The sequence below is a fragment of the Etheostoma cragini genome, chromosome 14 (assembly GCF_013103735.1).
Source record: "Etheostoma cragini isolate CJK2018 chromosome 14, CSU_Ecrag_1.0, whole genome shotgun sequence".
NCBI lineage: Eukaryota > Metazoa > Chordata > Actinopteri > Perciformes > Percidae > Etheostoma > Etheostoma cragini.
The window spans coordinates 6,049,477-6,065,491 of record NC_048420.1 but is presented as its reverse complement, the minus strand read 5'-3'; the positions used below and the strand labels follow the sequence as shown (position 1 = coordinate 6,065,491).

Genomic DNA, 16,015 nt, shown 5'->3' with positions numbered 1-16,015 from the left:
CTAGTAAGTATTGCAGAGTCATAGAAAACAACAGTCATGACATGCATTCTGCTTATTCTGTGTAATTAAATCTCTGATTGAAAGTGGCATGTTCAAAATAATAGCAGTGTTGTGTTCAATTAGTGAAGTGATTGATTCTGTGAAGAAACAGCTGTCAATTATGGCCCATATTTAAATGTAATGTAAAAAAAAAATGCAAAAAGGAAATTCCTTTGAAATGGGCTTTTCAACAAGACAAAACAGTACAAAACACAACAGTAAGCGAGCAGAGTATTGGTTCCAGATGAACAAGATTGATGTTATGGAGTGGCCGGCCCAATCCCTGGACCTGTATCCCATAGAACACTTGTGGGGTAACATCAGAAATTCTGTTTATGAGGCAAAACCCAGTAATGCAGAGGAATTGTGGAATGTAGTTCAATGGTCCTGGGCTGGAATACCTGTTCACAGGTGCCAGAAGTTGCTCAACTCCATTCAACACAGATGTGAAACAGTTTTCAGAAACAATGGTTTTGCAACTAAATATTAGTTCAGTGATTTAAAGTAAAGCAAACCCCTTTTTTCACTTTCTATAAAGGTGGAACACAAACTTGATCAATTTTGGTCATGTTTTGGACGATTTGGAAGTGAATGTGCTGTGCAGTGTTCCCAACGCATTGAATTAAAAGCTATTCTAAAGATTTTGAGCATTATTCACTTTGTGAATGCGGATGTAGATGCTGTATATGCCGCCCTATTAGTACGGGGAAGCTGAGCATATATGATTATTGAGGCAGGAGGTTTATCACAATAAAGTCACTCAGTGGTGCAAATTCGCATGTCTAAGTTCACCAAAGCTCTCCTCCCTTTTCTACTGCTTTTGCCTCTGCTTTGCCCTCACGGTCTTCTTCTTTTCTGTCTCTCCTTTTTTTTTGGAGAGACAGGTGTTCTGTGTCCTGTGTGAAACAAAAAGTCAACGTTGACTTTATTTTAAAATGATGTAGCTTGCATGAATTTACTATGATCTTTTTGACAATTTTTTGGGGCATTTTAATCGTTTATTTTTATAGGACGGCTGAAAACATGAATGGGTAGAGAAGGCGGATGACGTGCAGCTAAGGGCCGCAGGTCAGAGTCAAACCTGCGGTGGCTGCGTCACGTAGTAAACCTCTATTTATGGACACGCGCTCTTCCAACTGAGCTATGCAGGCGCCCAACTTTTCTTTTTCTTTTTTAAAAGTAAAATTCCTTACATAGCATTCATGACTAATGCCCCAAACATAAGTATTTTACCCAAACCATGACTTTTTCCCAAATCTAACCATGTAACTTACTCCCAGAGCACCAACTGGCCCTGACCCTGCTAACAATAGATAACGGCCTTTTAAATCTAGCTGTAGTTGCTGTAACAGACCTCTTTGAGGCTGATAACCACTGATTACACCTATTAAACAAAGTGATAACATTTGAAACGGGTGTTTCGCCCAGTCTGTTCATTTTCATCTTAATCTCTTTCCTCCCTTTTGGCCTCCCTTTCATTGTGTCTCTCTCTTGATGTGTTTTCCACCTGCCTCTCCCCTACCCTCCAATTGTTGCTCTCTTTGCCTAATACCTTGCCTTGCCTACGGTGTCTCTTTCCCGCCATAGCTCAGCGCAGACCCTACCTTCTCTCCTCTCTTGCTTTCTCACATTGGGCCGTATGTAAAGAGACAGATCTGTTAAAAGAGGTTACGGAGAGTCAGGATGTGTGAAATCCTCAGTGAGCCATACTTCACAGGGACCTGTTAAAATCCCGTTCGCTCAGCATGTTGTCGTCCTGGATAAATGCATTGCTCTACTTGGGGGAACTGATCTGGGGGGACTGAACTGATCCTCTGATCTGTTTTTATGAAAGTGCATCCTGTGCATATAGCATCGTTAGGATCTGCAGCTTTTATATGAAGGAAACCCTCTGGTGTTTGCAGCATGCCGCTTGTAAACACTTTTTAGTAAAACTACTTTCAAAGAAAAAGGCCCCATGAAAATCTATAAATAGATTTTATTTTTTACGTATGAAAACCTTTCTCATCACGTCCTGTTGATCATCTAGAGTAATGAGAGTTTCTTGACAGAAATTCTATTTGTAAATCTTTAAATGCTTGTTAAGTGCTTAATGAGGTACAAATATAATTCCATTATCTTTCTATCTTTTCAGGGTGGAAGCGGAGATCTCTAACGGAGAAAATATGTTTTCGGTGAACTGGCCCTTTTGTATTCAACTATTTATAATTTGATTTGAATTTGTCATTTGACGTGGTGCACATGCTGACAGCCATTACCCGATTAGCTGCTTCTCACTTGTTATGACATCTTCAAACATGGACATAAAGTTAGAGTCAACTGTGCTTTATTGGCTTTTGTATCTAAGAATAGCCCATTATTGGCAGGATTCTAAATTCAACCCGACTAATCAAGGCCATTTCATTCCGTGTGCAGGGAAAATGTCACGTTTGTGTGACGGAGTAGGGCTGCAAAATCAGCACTTATTGATCCCAGATTTGCAGAATTGACTGGGGTGTGGGCCCAGCTCTATTGATCTTTACCTTTTTTCCTCCTCCCACGGTACGCGATTTTTTTCTTGTACCACCCAGTGCCTCACAATAACAATGTTCCCAGTCCCAACTAATGCAAGATCAGTATCAATGTTGATTTGCTCTGTATTGTTTATGAAGGGAAAAAAATGATCATGGGCTGTGGCTCTGGTGCTTGTCAGTTTTGTATTGATAAATCTGCTTGTTGTCTTAACATAGAAATGTGTGGCACTACGAGTTACTGTGTTGCAATAGGGTCCTTTTTAAAGTAAATTATTGCAAATTGCAGACCTCATGGTTATTTTGTTTTTTATAACAGCGTTACGCCACCAGCTGTACCTGAAATAATCAGTAGAAAAGACCTTCTGTGTTTGAGCACTGTCTCTTGCATTAATTTGCACTTCATAATTTGCACTCAGGTGCCCAATGGTGATGGTAAATAATCCCTCCAGTACTTCACACACATACAAACACATAGCACATGCAGCCAAGGTTATTTCATGCTTCATTAAATGTGCATGAGGCACAAGCAATGGTGTTTTTATTGATGGATGCTTTGCTTTGTACACTATGAGCAAGCGAGAAGGTTCCATATGTGTCTACTTTGAAACACCGGGGCTAACACTGTTCTCTCGTTTTCTCACTTCAGCTGTTAAAGACGAATTTCAAAATTCACAGACTGAAATGAAGACAAGTAGTTTGAAATCCTATTGGCGGTTTTGAATTATTTAGTTAGCTTAGATCCTGCTGCCCTGCGTAGTAGCTCAGCAGAATACTTATCAAAATGATTCAGTGTTGTGACTCAGTTCCCTCTAGATCAAAAGCATTATCTGCAGCTTTTTGTCTACAGACATTCTGTAGCAGTCTCAGCAACAGTTATTGAATGAAGGTGTTCAGCATCATTTCAGGCTCATGCTGTGGACTTTTAACTTCTATCAAGAGGTTCAACTCCACATTGCCTATGCCTAGATCCCTGGCTCCTTTCTTTCAGTCTATCCTGGGTACTTAGTGCATGAGCAATGAGCCCCGTGTTTCTTAACTGGGTGGTCTGATTGATCACCTCAGCTAAACGACCTGGCCTATAAATCAGTACCTCACCCCACTCAGCACGTTAATCATGTCTGCCAACAAAGACAAGGAGACGATTAAAGAAGCATGATCAGGCCTTAAAAAATATGCTCCTTTATTTCCCACTGCAGTTTATTAGGGACTTGGACTCAAGCTCAACTTAAGCTTCCATATACCCTGAGACTAAGAAGCAAGGAGCTATTTGGATGGGGAGAGGGGTGGAGCATTCCTCCTAAAGATATAAAAATATTAGGGCTGGGCAAATTAACGCGTTATTATCGCGTCAAGTTATTAATTAATTAACGCCGACAACTTTTTTTATCGGGCGTTAATGCAGTTTTTATTATTTCTTTTTTATTGTAAAAGTTTGTTGCTCAAAGGCTTTTTAAATACTACAAAGTTGAATTTCTTATCACCGGAGTACTTCCAGTCTGAAATATCAGCTTAACAGTTGATACCAGCAAATCATTCAACGACACACACAGTGACGCGAGGCTTTGGCAGACCACGTTAGATGCAGCGTGTGGGTAAGTTTAGATAAACAAAGGCTTGAGAAGCTAACAAATGCTATAGCAACGCAGATAGCCACAGACTGCAGGTCCTAGGGTTGTGGACGACATCAGTCTCAGAATCGCAACAACGAAGGCAACTATGAGATTCCCTCAATACACGAGTTGTTCGAAAAGGAGAGGACTGCAAAAGCGACCAAGCTACAACATGTGCGCGCTGCTGCTCTTACTGGGGACTACTGGACTCACTGGGTAATCATAATTATCTCGGGGTTACAGTGCATTATACTGATGAAAAGTGGGCGCCGCATTCACCTCCTCTGACTGAGATTATGCTGAAACATGCGCAGGACACTTTATTGCAGTGGCATAGCATTGGAATGTTTTAAATAAAGTCACCGCAGTTAGCCCAGATAGTACGAATAGATCCGAAATCTGATCGCTGCTGCGAGCCTTCTGATCATATCCACTGCTTTGCGCAAGGACTCCAGCGTTCTGTCACAGTTCTGTTACAGCGCGTTGGACAGTGTCCCTCAGTGTCTCTGCTTAACAGCGCATTTGACAGTGTCCTGCAAAGTGCAGAAAAGTTGTGGGGCTCTAAACCCAGTCCAGCAAGGCTGCAGAGTTAGAGTAACAACAGAACAACGTAAATATTTTATTTAACTGCTACTTTATAAACAAAATGCTGGTAAGTCTTTGCAGAAGAAATGTTACGGCACTTTTGTTCATATGGCAGAACATTAAAAAAAAAGTTGCACTACATACACTACTTTTGAATTAATTATTTCATTTTGAGATTAATCGCGATTAATCTGGGAAATTATGCGATTAATCGCGATTACAATTTTTAATCGCTGCCCACCTCTAAAAAATATATTTACATCTGTTCTTTCCTTTTGTAGTTAGATTCCAATTCCACTTATTGTGGAAAATGGTTTTCTAAAAGTACCGTATTGCCTCGAATATGAGACACAAGAAATTTTGGTTTGGATTATACTAAAGGAATAGGGCTGGGTATCGCTCTGAAAACAGCACCAGGTAGTATTGAAATATTCTCCACTCAAACGATACCTGCATTCATTTCTTTTTGTACCCAGATCTTGAAAAAAAGATTATTTGTACGGTTTTGCGACCAGCCAATCACTGCAAGCGGTGTTTGATTCAATGCGACATGTGATTGGCCCACTACTGCAGCAGTTCTAACCCATGCAGTCTGTGGGGGTAGTGAAGTCCAGCACATGTGAATGTATTTGTGTAAAAATCATGTGGATGGGGAGGAGTGATTATTTATATTGAGTCTGATGGGTTTGGTGATGGTAATTTTTGGGCTGTTTTGTGTTAAACTAAAAAGATTTTACTCATTAACAACAAGGTCGAACTCTGTAGGGATCCTTTCTTAATGATCCTGAAATAATGTTGTCAGACATAAAAGTTCAGAAAACTTGTAAGTAATCAACTGGGGAAGTTTCCCCTATTCACCTGGAGTGTCTCCACTTAAAGGTCCCATGGCATTAAAATTTCACTTTGAGGTTTTTTAACATAAAGATGAGTTCCCCCAGCCTGCCTATGTCCCCCTGTCCCCCAGTGGCTAGAAATGGCGATAGGTGTAAACCGAGCCCTGGGTATCCTGCTCTGCCTTTGAGAAAATGAAAGCTCAGATGGACCGATCTGGAATCTTTACCTCCCCTTCTCTGCTTTGCCCGCCCAGAGAATTTAGCCCACCCATGAGAGAGAGACATCATGGCTTTCAAATGAGCAAAGTGGCAGTTGGTCAAGGCCACACCCCCAGCCTCCACCTTGCCCCCCCCCTCTCCTTCTCAAAAGCTACAGTCTCATGGCACATACTAAAGAAAGCTCACTGTGCGACTGGCTATAGTGGCTGTAAATCTGCACCAAGACTTCAGATTTGGTATTAGGGGACCACTAATGTCTATATAAAAGAGACTTCAGATACAGTATTAGGGGACCACTAAGATCTATATAAAAGCATCCAAAGAGCACCATGCCAAGGGACCTTTAACATGGGCTGCAATTGGAAACTGGCTTCACAGAGCTCAGTATTTTTCGATATTAAAATACTTTCCACCACTTGGATTTCTTAGGACTTTTTTTATATATGTTATAGGGGAGAATTTTATGAGACTAGATCAATTGAAAGAATTTCTATTGCAATTTGTGTTGGGTCATGTTGCATAATGCCTGCACTAAATGGCTACATTGAACAGTCTTGTCGTCTGTTCTGTTTTTAGATATCCATTCCTTTCATCCATCATTATCTGTCTTGATCTAAATCACAAATTGGCCCTATTATGATCTGCATGAGAAAGGCAAGTCCCAGGATGATGTGGAGATGGCGTGCTTATGCCAGGCCTGTGGGTCTGATGAAAGGTCCACCACCTTTGATGTTGTGACAAGGACTGATGAGTACTTCACACCGTGTCTTCTCTTGATCTCATGCATTTGCTGCGTTTGCGCGTGGGTGTATGTTGCCTTGTATTTTTAGAAAGTAATCATGACCTCATGCATGTAGTATAAAATCACATACACATAAACAAGTCATTACGCATACAGAGACACCCTACACCTTATTTGTGCACAATAGAGCAAGAAATGTTTGTCTAGAAACTGTGCACCGTAGGGGTGGGAATCACAGTGTACCTTACAATACATTGCTCACAATACTGATAATATCACAATACAGATATTCTGCAATAATCACTACATTGCTAGACAACCCTCTAGAGATACATCACGATATTGGGCTATGAATACAAAATGCACCTGAAAAGGTTATATGCGGGTTTTCTCTGTTTATCCACTGCAAGTCCAAACTGTTATAAAGGTAAATTTTGCAGCCCCAGTTTTTTCAGTCTGTAAATTAAAGTTACAGAACTAGAGAGCAATTACGGGTCCAGACTTTGGACTTAAACCTGGCTGGGGCATCTGGTATTTTCCTCAGTTTGCTGTCCGCCATTTCATTGAAAACCTCTTTCTCTTCAGCCAGTTAACTTATGTTCAAGTTTCTCTCTTTCATGTGTTGAGTGCAGCATTAGTATGGGCCTGTGCAACAGATACTCTTTTGTACTTTTTTATATACATACTAGGTCCTCCACTCAGCTCTTGTGTCTGTGTCCGTCCACAGCACTCGCCAGTGTCATCTCCTGCTTGACATCTTCAACCCAACGGAGCACGAGCTCACTGTCAGCGCCAAGAACAACCAGGAACTGGTTCTCCATGCCAGCGAGTGCCAGAGGTGAGTGGAAGGTCTCTTTTTCTAAATACAGATGGGTGTAGTCTTATCATGTCCCATATATTCATGATCAAAGCAAAATGTCTTCCAGATCTCAGGTGGGTTTAGTTCATTTTCTCCCTGCATTCTTAACTTTGTATTCTTGTAAACAAAAATGTAAGTCTTTCGTCAGACATTAAATTAGACCTATTGTGTTCTCAACTATACTTTTTTCTACTCTTGAGTTCACCTCAGTTTGTGCTGGATATTGTTAAATGATCATCTTCCCCAGGCACATTACTGCATTTACATTAAATCCTCTGCTACATGTAGCTAAACGCTAATGCCAGGGAAACCTGGGATCTTACTTGCAGATGTTGTTTTTTTCGCCCCAAATTTCAAATCACATTCCTGCTGGACCATGATCGATTGTGTAGTTCTTTGTTTAGTTTTCATTGGTGAATTTTCACGGTAGAAAGTGCAGTGGTTCTCCGTTACAGTCACACCACTGCCACATGTAACCGTAGCGTTGGTTACACAAACCACCAGAGATAGCTGTTGTCTTGGCTGCTGTTTAGTTGTGTAAAGTTATGTGTGATAGTTGTAAAAGCTGAACCGACTCAGAGTAGTAAAACTGATTTTATTCTGATTCAAAGACCTATTCTGTGAGATAAAGAACACTTAAAGATTATACCCTGGACACTATCCATTATATTCAAAGGTTAATGAGTAATCGTGTTAAATAATAATGATTTCAATAATGGTTATTTTCATATTTCCATAATCAAGCAGCCCTACTGCTGATTGAAGCTCAGTTCAGAACAAAGATTTGCGACAAGACAAAAACGTTTTAGACAGTTACAGGGGAAAAGTTGCAGTGGTCTGAACCAACCTGTCGCAGCTAATGGTGTCGCTGCAACTCTGGAGACGTCACCTGTTTCAACAGACAATATATAGTGAAGTAAGCTTGTAAAGTCAGCTAAAAACAATAGAAATAAAATGATCCATAATCAATTTTATTTTATGTTATGAACTGTCAGCTAGTTGAAATTGCAGACTTTTAGACGGAGGCTCAACAAGCACCCGCGAGCACGGTAATGTGGTCGAGCGAGCCTGAAAGTGAATGAAGAGAGCGAGCGACCATAGAACAAAGCATGAATTATATAAATAAACCAATTCATCACTAGAAATGCAACTGTAGCAAGCAGTACTAAGTAGTTAGTAGTTCATATTCAGATGCAAAAAATTATATATCCACCTGAATAAAGCCGGAAAGTCAGAAGTTAGAACAGAAGTACAAAGAGTTGTTCCTTTGGAGACGTCTCGTCTTATTGGTGGGAACTTGTCTCGTTGCGGATCTTTGGACTGGACTGGGCTTAAAACTGCATTTCAATTCTATTTAAGGGAATAAAGGCAGGCGGTCACGCTGGCACAACAAATTCCCTGTCAGAGAAATCACAGATTTTATAAAAACACTAATGGACACTGTGCAAAAAAAAATTAGTAAACCCCAAAACCAAAGATGTGATTCTTGCATATTTATAGCAAATCTTGATTTCTTTAGAATCTTAAATTAGGCCTTATTTAGGCCAAGAATGCAGTATGCACTTGTATCATGTGTGAAAATCAAATTATCACATTGGATTGGGTATTATCAGATATTAAAAATTATATTATTAAGATCAGGATTTGGGTCTATAGAGGTTTACTCCTTGACGCAGTGGCAGCAGGTTTGACTCCGACCTGCGGCCCTTTGCTGCATGTCATTCCCCCTCTCGCTCTGCTCATATCTAAATTGTCCTATCCATATAAAGGCCTAAACATGTCCCAAAAAAGAGTTTAATCCTTTCTAGTGATAATTCTTGCTAGTTTAAATCTATCCCAACATTGAAAATGCGGTTTTATAGGCATAATATTCATTATAAATTAAAGGCAGAATTTCTTAACTGGACTGTGTACTTGGAACAGCAAACATGCTCTAATATTCAATTCAATTTTATTTAAAGTATCAATCATAACAACTGTTATCTGGAGACACTTAGAGATATATAAAGTAGGTCTAGACCATACTCTATAATTACAAAGTTTCAAAAATTCTAGTAATTCTCCCAAGAGCAAGCAGTGCGACAATGGTGAGGAAACCTCTTTTAGGAAGAAACCTCAGCCAGACCCAGGGTCTTGGTAGGCGGGGTCTGACGGGGCCGGTTGGGGTTGTGATGCACAGTGGCTATAAAAATCCCAATAAAGACAATGGAACAGTAACTACAAAATTGTAGTAGTATGTAGCATGGCACAGAGGGCATAGCTGGATGAAGCAGGACGCAGCAGGACACAGCAGCGCACCGCAAACGAGACTGATGTTGTTGATTCTGTTGCTTTTGCTATATCTGGCAAGTTTTAGATTGGATAGTTATGTTTTCTACTTCTTTTACCTACAGGAGTTCCTCACTAATCCTTTTAAGAGATGCCAATTCACCTCAAAGAATTTCCTATTTCTGGGATTTAGTTTTAGTGTCTTTGACAATCTGAATGATTTTTCACAGATTTCTCTTCTTTTCCAGCAATAGAAAAATCTGGTTGACATCCTAAATGTGTGTAGGACACTGTAAGATCTGTTTATTTTTTGGTCCCAAATTAGTCATTTAAAAATGTGTCTTTCATGTTTTAACCCCTGACACGCAGATAAACTGTACCTACACACACATGCACAAAGTCACGCCATTTCTGTGGATTGCATTTTCTCTCTTTCTCTCTCTCTCTCTCTCTCTCTCTCTCTCTCTCTCTCTCTCTCATTTAGCTTGTCGTTTTACTGGAAAGTGGCAAATTATGATTCCTGTCAGCGCTGCCTCTCCAGTGCATCCTTTGCCACGAGTGGAGGTACACTGTGGGGGACTCATCTGCCTTTTTTCCAGAGGGGTGAACTGTTATTATTTGAGGGGAATTATGGGGAGTGAAGGGATCTTTTCAAACCAGCCAAACACCTCATCACTCAGCTGCTCACTCCAATTAACCTTTGTGCAGAAGTTAGCATTAAATTTCACTTTGAGTGTTTTTTACATTAATATGCGTCCCCCCAGCCTGCCTATGGTCCCCCAGTGGCTAGAAATGGTGATAGGCGTAAACCGAGCCTTGGGTATCCTGCTCTGCCTTTGAGAAAATGAAAGCTCAGATGGACCAATCTGGAATCTTGCTCCTTATGAGGTCATTAGAAGTAAGGTTACCCCCCCCCCCTTTCTCTGCTTTGCCCGCCCAGAGAATTTGGTCCAACCATGAGAGAGAGAGACATCATGGCTTTCAAACGAGCAAAGTGGCATATGGTCAAGGCCACACACCCCACCCTCCATCTTGCCATGAATTGCACACTTTTACTTTAAGTACATTTTCCTAACAATACTTGCATACTTTTCCTTAAAGCTGTAGTGCATAACGTTTGGATATTAATGAACGTCCGCTACATTCAAGCCATTGCCAAATGAGTTACTACAAAGCTAATTAAGACTATCAGCTCCACAAAACTCTCTCTGGATTTCTCAGTATGGCCATGTTCAGAATATTGTTGACTGTCCCGCGCACAAACTTGGATAAAGATAATGACCTCTTCTGAAGTGTCCATCATGTTTTTAGAATCCTCCTTGGCTACTAGCAACTGCTTAGGGGAAGGGTGGGGATGAAGTGCCTTCACGGATTGGTGCATCACGTGGAAGCTTTAAGGAACATTTTCAATGCGGGACTTCTACTAATAACAGAGTACTTTTACATTGTGGTAATAGTACTTTTACTTAAGTAAAGGATCTGAATACTTATTCCTCCTCTGGTGTCATACCCACAGTGGAGTCACAGCTTAATGATGCTGGTTAGGTTCACCACACTACCGTCATTTTGTTTTTAGATTTAATACATTACATTTTTCTGATGGCTCTGTACTTTTTGTAACTGTGCTGCTTCAATATATCAATGTGAATGCAAATTCCCTTGTTAAAGCAGCTCAAATGCAGCACCACATATTAAAAAATACACATTTAATAGAAAAAATATATATATAATGGGGTAGAGAAAAGGAATAAGATAAATAATAGTGATATTAACACTTCTTCTATATACATGATGAGTACTAATATACGGTATATACATATGTATTGATGAATAAGTAATTATTAAGAATATAAAAATTAGGGTGTCTGTATAGCTCAGCTGGTGGAGCTGGTGCCCATATGTGGAGGTTTGCTCCTCAATGCAGCGGGCCCGGTATCGGCTCCGGCCTGCGGCCCCTTGCTGCTTGTTGTTCTCCCTTTCTCCCCTTTCACTTCTTCAGCTGTCCTGTCATTAAAAGGCCTAAAATGCCCAAAAAATCTTTAAAATTAATATAATAATTAAGAAATGGCATATTGGCATGTTGCACAGGTCACAATAGGAGGTAACACCAAGTAATATTTGTTATAATCATTTTTTTTTGTTTTTCTGCAAGTGTTTCATAAAAAAAGAAATAACTTCCTAACAGAGAATAAATGAATGTCTGCAAAGACAAGCCATGCTGGTTATCCATTTACCACCCACTGCTCTGCCTGTGGAACACTTGCACTATGTAGAACTTTGCCAGGCTGTAAGTAGTACTATCAAAAGTTGCATGAAAATGAGCATGTACTGTAATATATGCAGGGCTTGACACTAGCACATGCCCACACGCCTAATGTGGGTAGAATTAGGCACTGGCATGTAAAAGTCTCTTTTAAAAGCCTCTTTGGCGGCGGGTGGCATATAAACTCAGCAGTAAAAATAAAAGTAAAGTCCTCTCACCTTCAACTACTTTTATATTTTAAGCAAATGTAACATATGTAAATATTTGTATGAACATTAAAAGATTTAACAACTAAGACATAAACTGACCAAGTTTCGCAGACATGTGACTAACAGAAAACGACTAATGTGTCCCTGAACAGTGGGGGTATCTGGTATGGTCCCCAGCTGCATTAAAGGTCCCATCACATGGTGCTCTTTAGATGCCTTTATATAGACCTCAGTGTTTCCCTAATACCATATAAAATATCTTTCCCAAAATTAAGCCTTGGTGCAGAATCACTAGAGCCAGTCCCCCAATGAGCTCACCTTAGTATGTGCTATTTGCGACTAGCTTTTGAGGAGGAGAGGAGGGGGGGCAAGGTGGAGGCTGGGGGTGTGGCCTTGACCAACTTCCACTTTGCTCATTTTAAAGCCATGATTTCTCTCTCTGAAAGTGGGCCAAATTCTCTGGGTGGGCAAAGCAGAGACAGGGGAGGTAAAGATTCCAGATCAGCCCATCTGAGCTTTCATTTTCTCAAAGGCCGAGCAGGATACCCAGGGCTCGGTTTACACCTATCACCATTTCTGCAACTGGGGGACCATGGACAGGCTGGGGGAACTCATATTAATGTTAAAAAACCTCAAAGGGAAATGTTCATGCCATGGGACCTTTAAGCACAGCAGTGCATCTCATCCACATGGACTGCACCAGATTTGCTAGTTCTTCTAGTTAATGTTGTGGTGTGACAGGTGTGATATTCGGATGTACCGATCTGCCGCTGCAAGGACGATCAGCTGTCATTCCTGTCTCCCTGTTGCGTTGTGTTTTCACACCTATAGTTTGTTTACTTTGGTCCGAATCAGTTGATCAGTTTGTAATCTTGGAGCATTTTCCCCATGGTTTGGTTTGGTTTGGTTTGGTTTGGTTTACACCTGGAAAGATCCAAGCGTACCAAAATGTGCCATTACTCTCTCTCTCTCTCCACACTGTCACGTGATGACAACCACACATACACATTTTTAGGCATTAAATAAATTGTATTAAACATTTAATCCTTGTCTGTTATATAAGTTTATTGTAATGACGATATTGAAACTGATACCATTGCTATTTTTAAGACCCAGCGGTATACCGGATCACCGCGCAATCCTAATGTCAGCATAAAGTCAGTGTTGTACATAAGGACTTAAGGAGAGGTCAGAATGCATAATGGGGGAGTTGTATGAATGGTTTGAAAAAAGCAACGCCCAAAACTGCATGTCTAGAAACTGATATAATATGACACAATGTGCCTCTCAGGCAAAAATGTCAAGTCTGGTAACAACTGGAGCCGTACTGTATATATAGACGTGCATGTCTTTTTCCCCCTTTGACTGACATACCCTGTAGACACCATTGTTGGCTTTGACTCCACCAGTCAGCGCTTCATGCTGTAGAGATTTTTCTTGATGCCTGGCAGACATATACTAAGTATGTTAATTATGAGAAAATTGACTCAGATCCAGAATATTAAGTCATTTCATAGCAAACTGTATTTCTAAAAACACCATTACGAGGCAGAAACTAGTGGATGGAGCCACCCTCTTCTCCTGCTCAGTTTTGGCAACATGCTTATTATTTTCTTTGACACACACCCAGCGCACGCACAGATTATTCAGAGTGGGGTAGGACTGTGCATACAGAGAGAATCGGGGCCACGGATACGTAGATCTCCGTCTGCTAAACCATATTGTGCTTGTCTCTTCAATTCATCCGCTGTTGACATCAGATGGCCCTGTCATTTCATATTTCTTTCCTTTTTTATGATGAATGAGGTGTCTGGCGCAAGATGTTTTCTGCGTTCTTCATCCAGGACTAGTGACGCTAAGGCTTTAATTTGACATTTGCAAAAATGACCCTGTCAATCATTCACACTTTCCTCGCACAATACATGTTATTCTAATTGTTGTATTTTCATGGTTACATACATTGCAATAGAAATAGAAAGGCCTGCATGCCCGGACTGACATGTAACATGTCTAGTTTCTAGACTTGTGTCCATAGGATGGGAACATGACGACAGCAACAGGAAGCTGTTTGCATCGTCCTTTCTCATTGGCTGTGTTTGAGCAGTGGCTTTAGTTTTGTGGACTGTGTATTCTCTCCCTTTGAAAGGCTACACCTGGAGAGGTGAGCAGGGTGAGTGCTGCTGCTTTCATCTTCTCATATCATTCGCAGACATGTCTTTTGCGAGGTCTTTATCCCCTCAACGGTGTTCTTTAATGGCGAGTGAAAAGAAAAGTGAAGCACCTCTAGACAGTGAATGGTCACTTTGATGTTTGGAAGCCCAGTAAGGTTCCCAAAGATGGGTGACACCACACAGTGATGCCCAAACTTTGTTTCTCCATTTTTGCCTTGAACAGAGCAGGGAGAAGAGGACATGTAGTGGATGTGTACCTGTCTTTTCCTTTGTGGTTAGGTATTCCAGATCTTGGAGTAGCATTATACCAGTGTGGGAATTTACAGGGTCACATTAAGCCTGCTTTAATGAAATATACAGGTGACAGTTTTAAACAGTTTCCTTAAACAATTATTGGATGTTTACAAGCAGTGTCTATGGGGTATTTGTGCAAGAAAGTTAACATATTTAGATTATAATATAACAATAACACTTGTCCTGTGTTCTCCTTCAAGAGAAAATTAAGCTATAAGACATGTTTACATATATGGATATGTACATTATGAAAATGTTCCAGTTTGTTGGAATCCTATTACGTAGACTTCACCCAGGTAGAGGGAGCCGGTCCAATTTTTTTATGATGCAGGGAAGTCACAGGCGGTCACAATGTCTAACAGCTAGACAGCAGCCTGCTGAGCCACACACTCTGAACAACAGCTTTCCAGCTAAAGGCTCCTTCTTATCTAAATTACAAACATGAACACATATTCTTGTCCTGCACCTCAGCTTGTTGAATGAGTGACCAAACAAACATTCTCTGGCAAAAAGTGCACTGCTAACGTCAGTTTGCAGGCTAGATGGCTAATTAGTTGCTCAGCTTCAGCACGTTAAACAGCATGTAACCGAACCTCCAAATGTCACTTAAAGTGCTTGGATTATGCTCATTTCCAGGTTTATTATTGTATTTAGAGGTTGTACCAGAATAGATGTATGTTGTTTAATTTTCAAAAGACACAATCTTTTCTTGTTGTGCTTCATTTTGCTGCAGCTCCTCTGTTCACCCTGTGTGTTGGGCTCTCTGTTTTAGCTACAGAGTAAGGCATCTCACTTCTGTCCCATCTTATCTGTCACACGTTCAGTAGCCAGTAAGAAGCAGAGTATGAGGGCGCGCCATGCTAGCAGCTAGGCAAGCATTATAACATGTGTTACAAAGTGATGCACGTTTGTCTCTGAAGTAAAGGCTGGACTACAGTAGAGCTGTTTGGAGCAGTTTGTAAACAGATAATTATACGGATAATATCAGTACTTTATGTCCGGTTGTTGACAGATGTTGCATAACCCTTACGCTGCAAAACCCTTACTCTTCCTTACCACTAACCACACGCTGTGGGCCCATGACAGGCTACAGCACAAGTTTGTTCCATTTGTCTCTTCACTTTGTCTCTCATTCTGCTGTCAGCGTTCACTACTGGAGCTGGGCCTGCCATCTGCTGTCAATCAAACAGACAAGCCACCTCCAGCTGGCCAATAGAAAAAGGAGATTTTCTGATATTTCCATGAAGACCATTTTGTTAATATTAAACTCGGCCAAAGCTTCAAATAATGAGGTAATTTGAGGTAATTTTTTTAACGTATTTGAAAGAAATCCCTGTGGGTTCACATTCCTGCTACAGCATGTTCGGTTGTGTAATGTTTGGTTAAGAAGCCTTTAAGTATGTTCGATTT

At 40.6% G+C, this 16,015-nt stretch overlaps 1 protein-coding gene and 1 long non-coding RNA gene across 5 annotated transcripts in view; one reads left to right on the top strand and one right to left on the bottom strand.

The window, feature by feature from the left end:
• Positions 1-16,015, top strand: part of trappc9 (trafficking protein particle complex 9) — a 230,700-nt gene that overhangs the window by 114,961 nt on the left and 99,724 nt on the right. For all 4 annotated transcript variants that reach the window (XM_034891409.1, XM_034891408.1, XM_034891407.1 and 1 more), the window contains one exon: positions 7,269-7,379. In XM_034891409.1, coding sequence (XP_034747300.1) covers positions 7,269-7,379 — 111 coding nt within the window. The remainder of the gene's footprint in view (positions 1-7,268; positions 7,380-16,015) is intronic.
• Positions 1-16,015, bottom strand: part of LOC117956416 — a 126,011-nt gene that overhangs the window by 80,370 nt on the left and 29,626 nt on the right. The gene's annotated exons all lie outside the window — the stretch shown is intronic.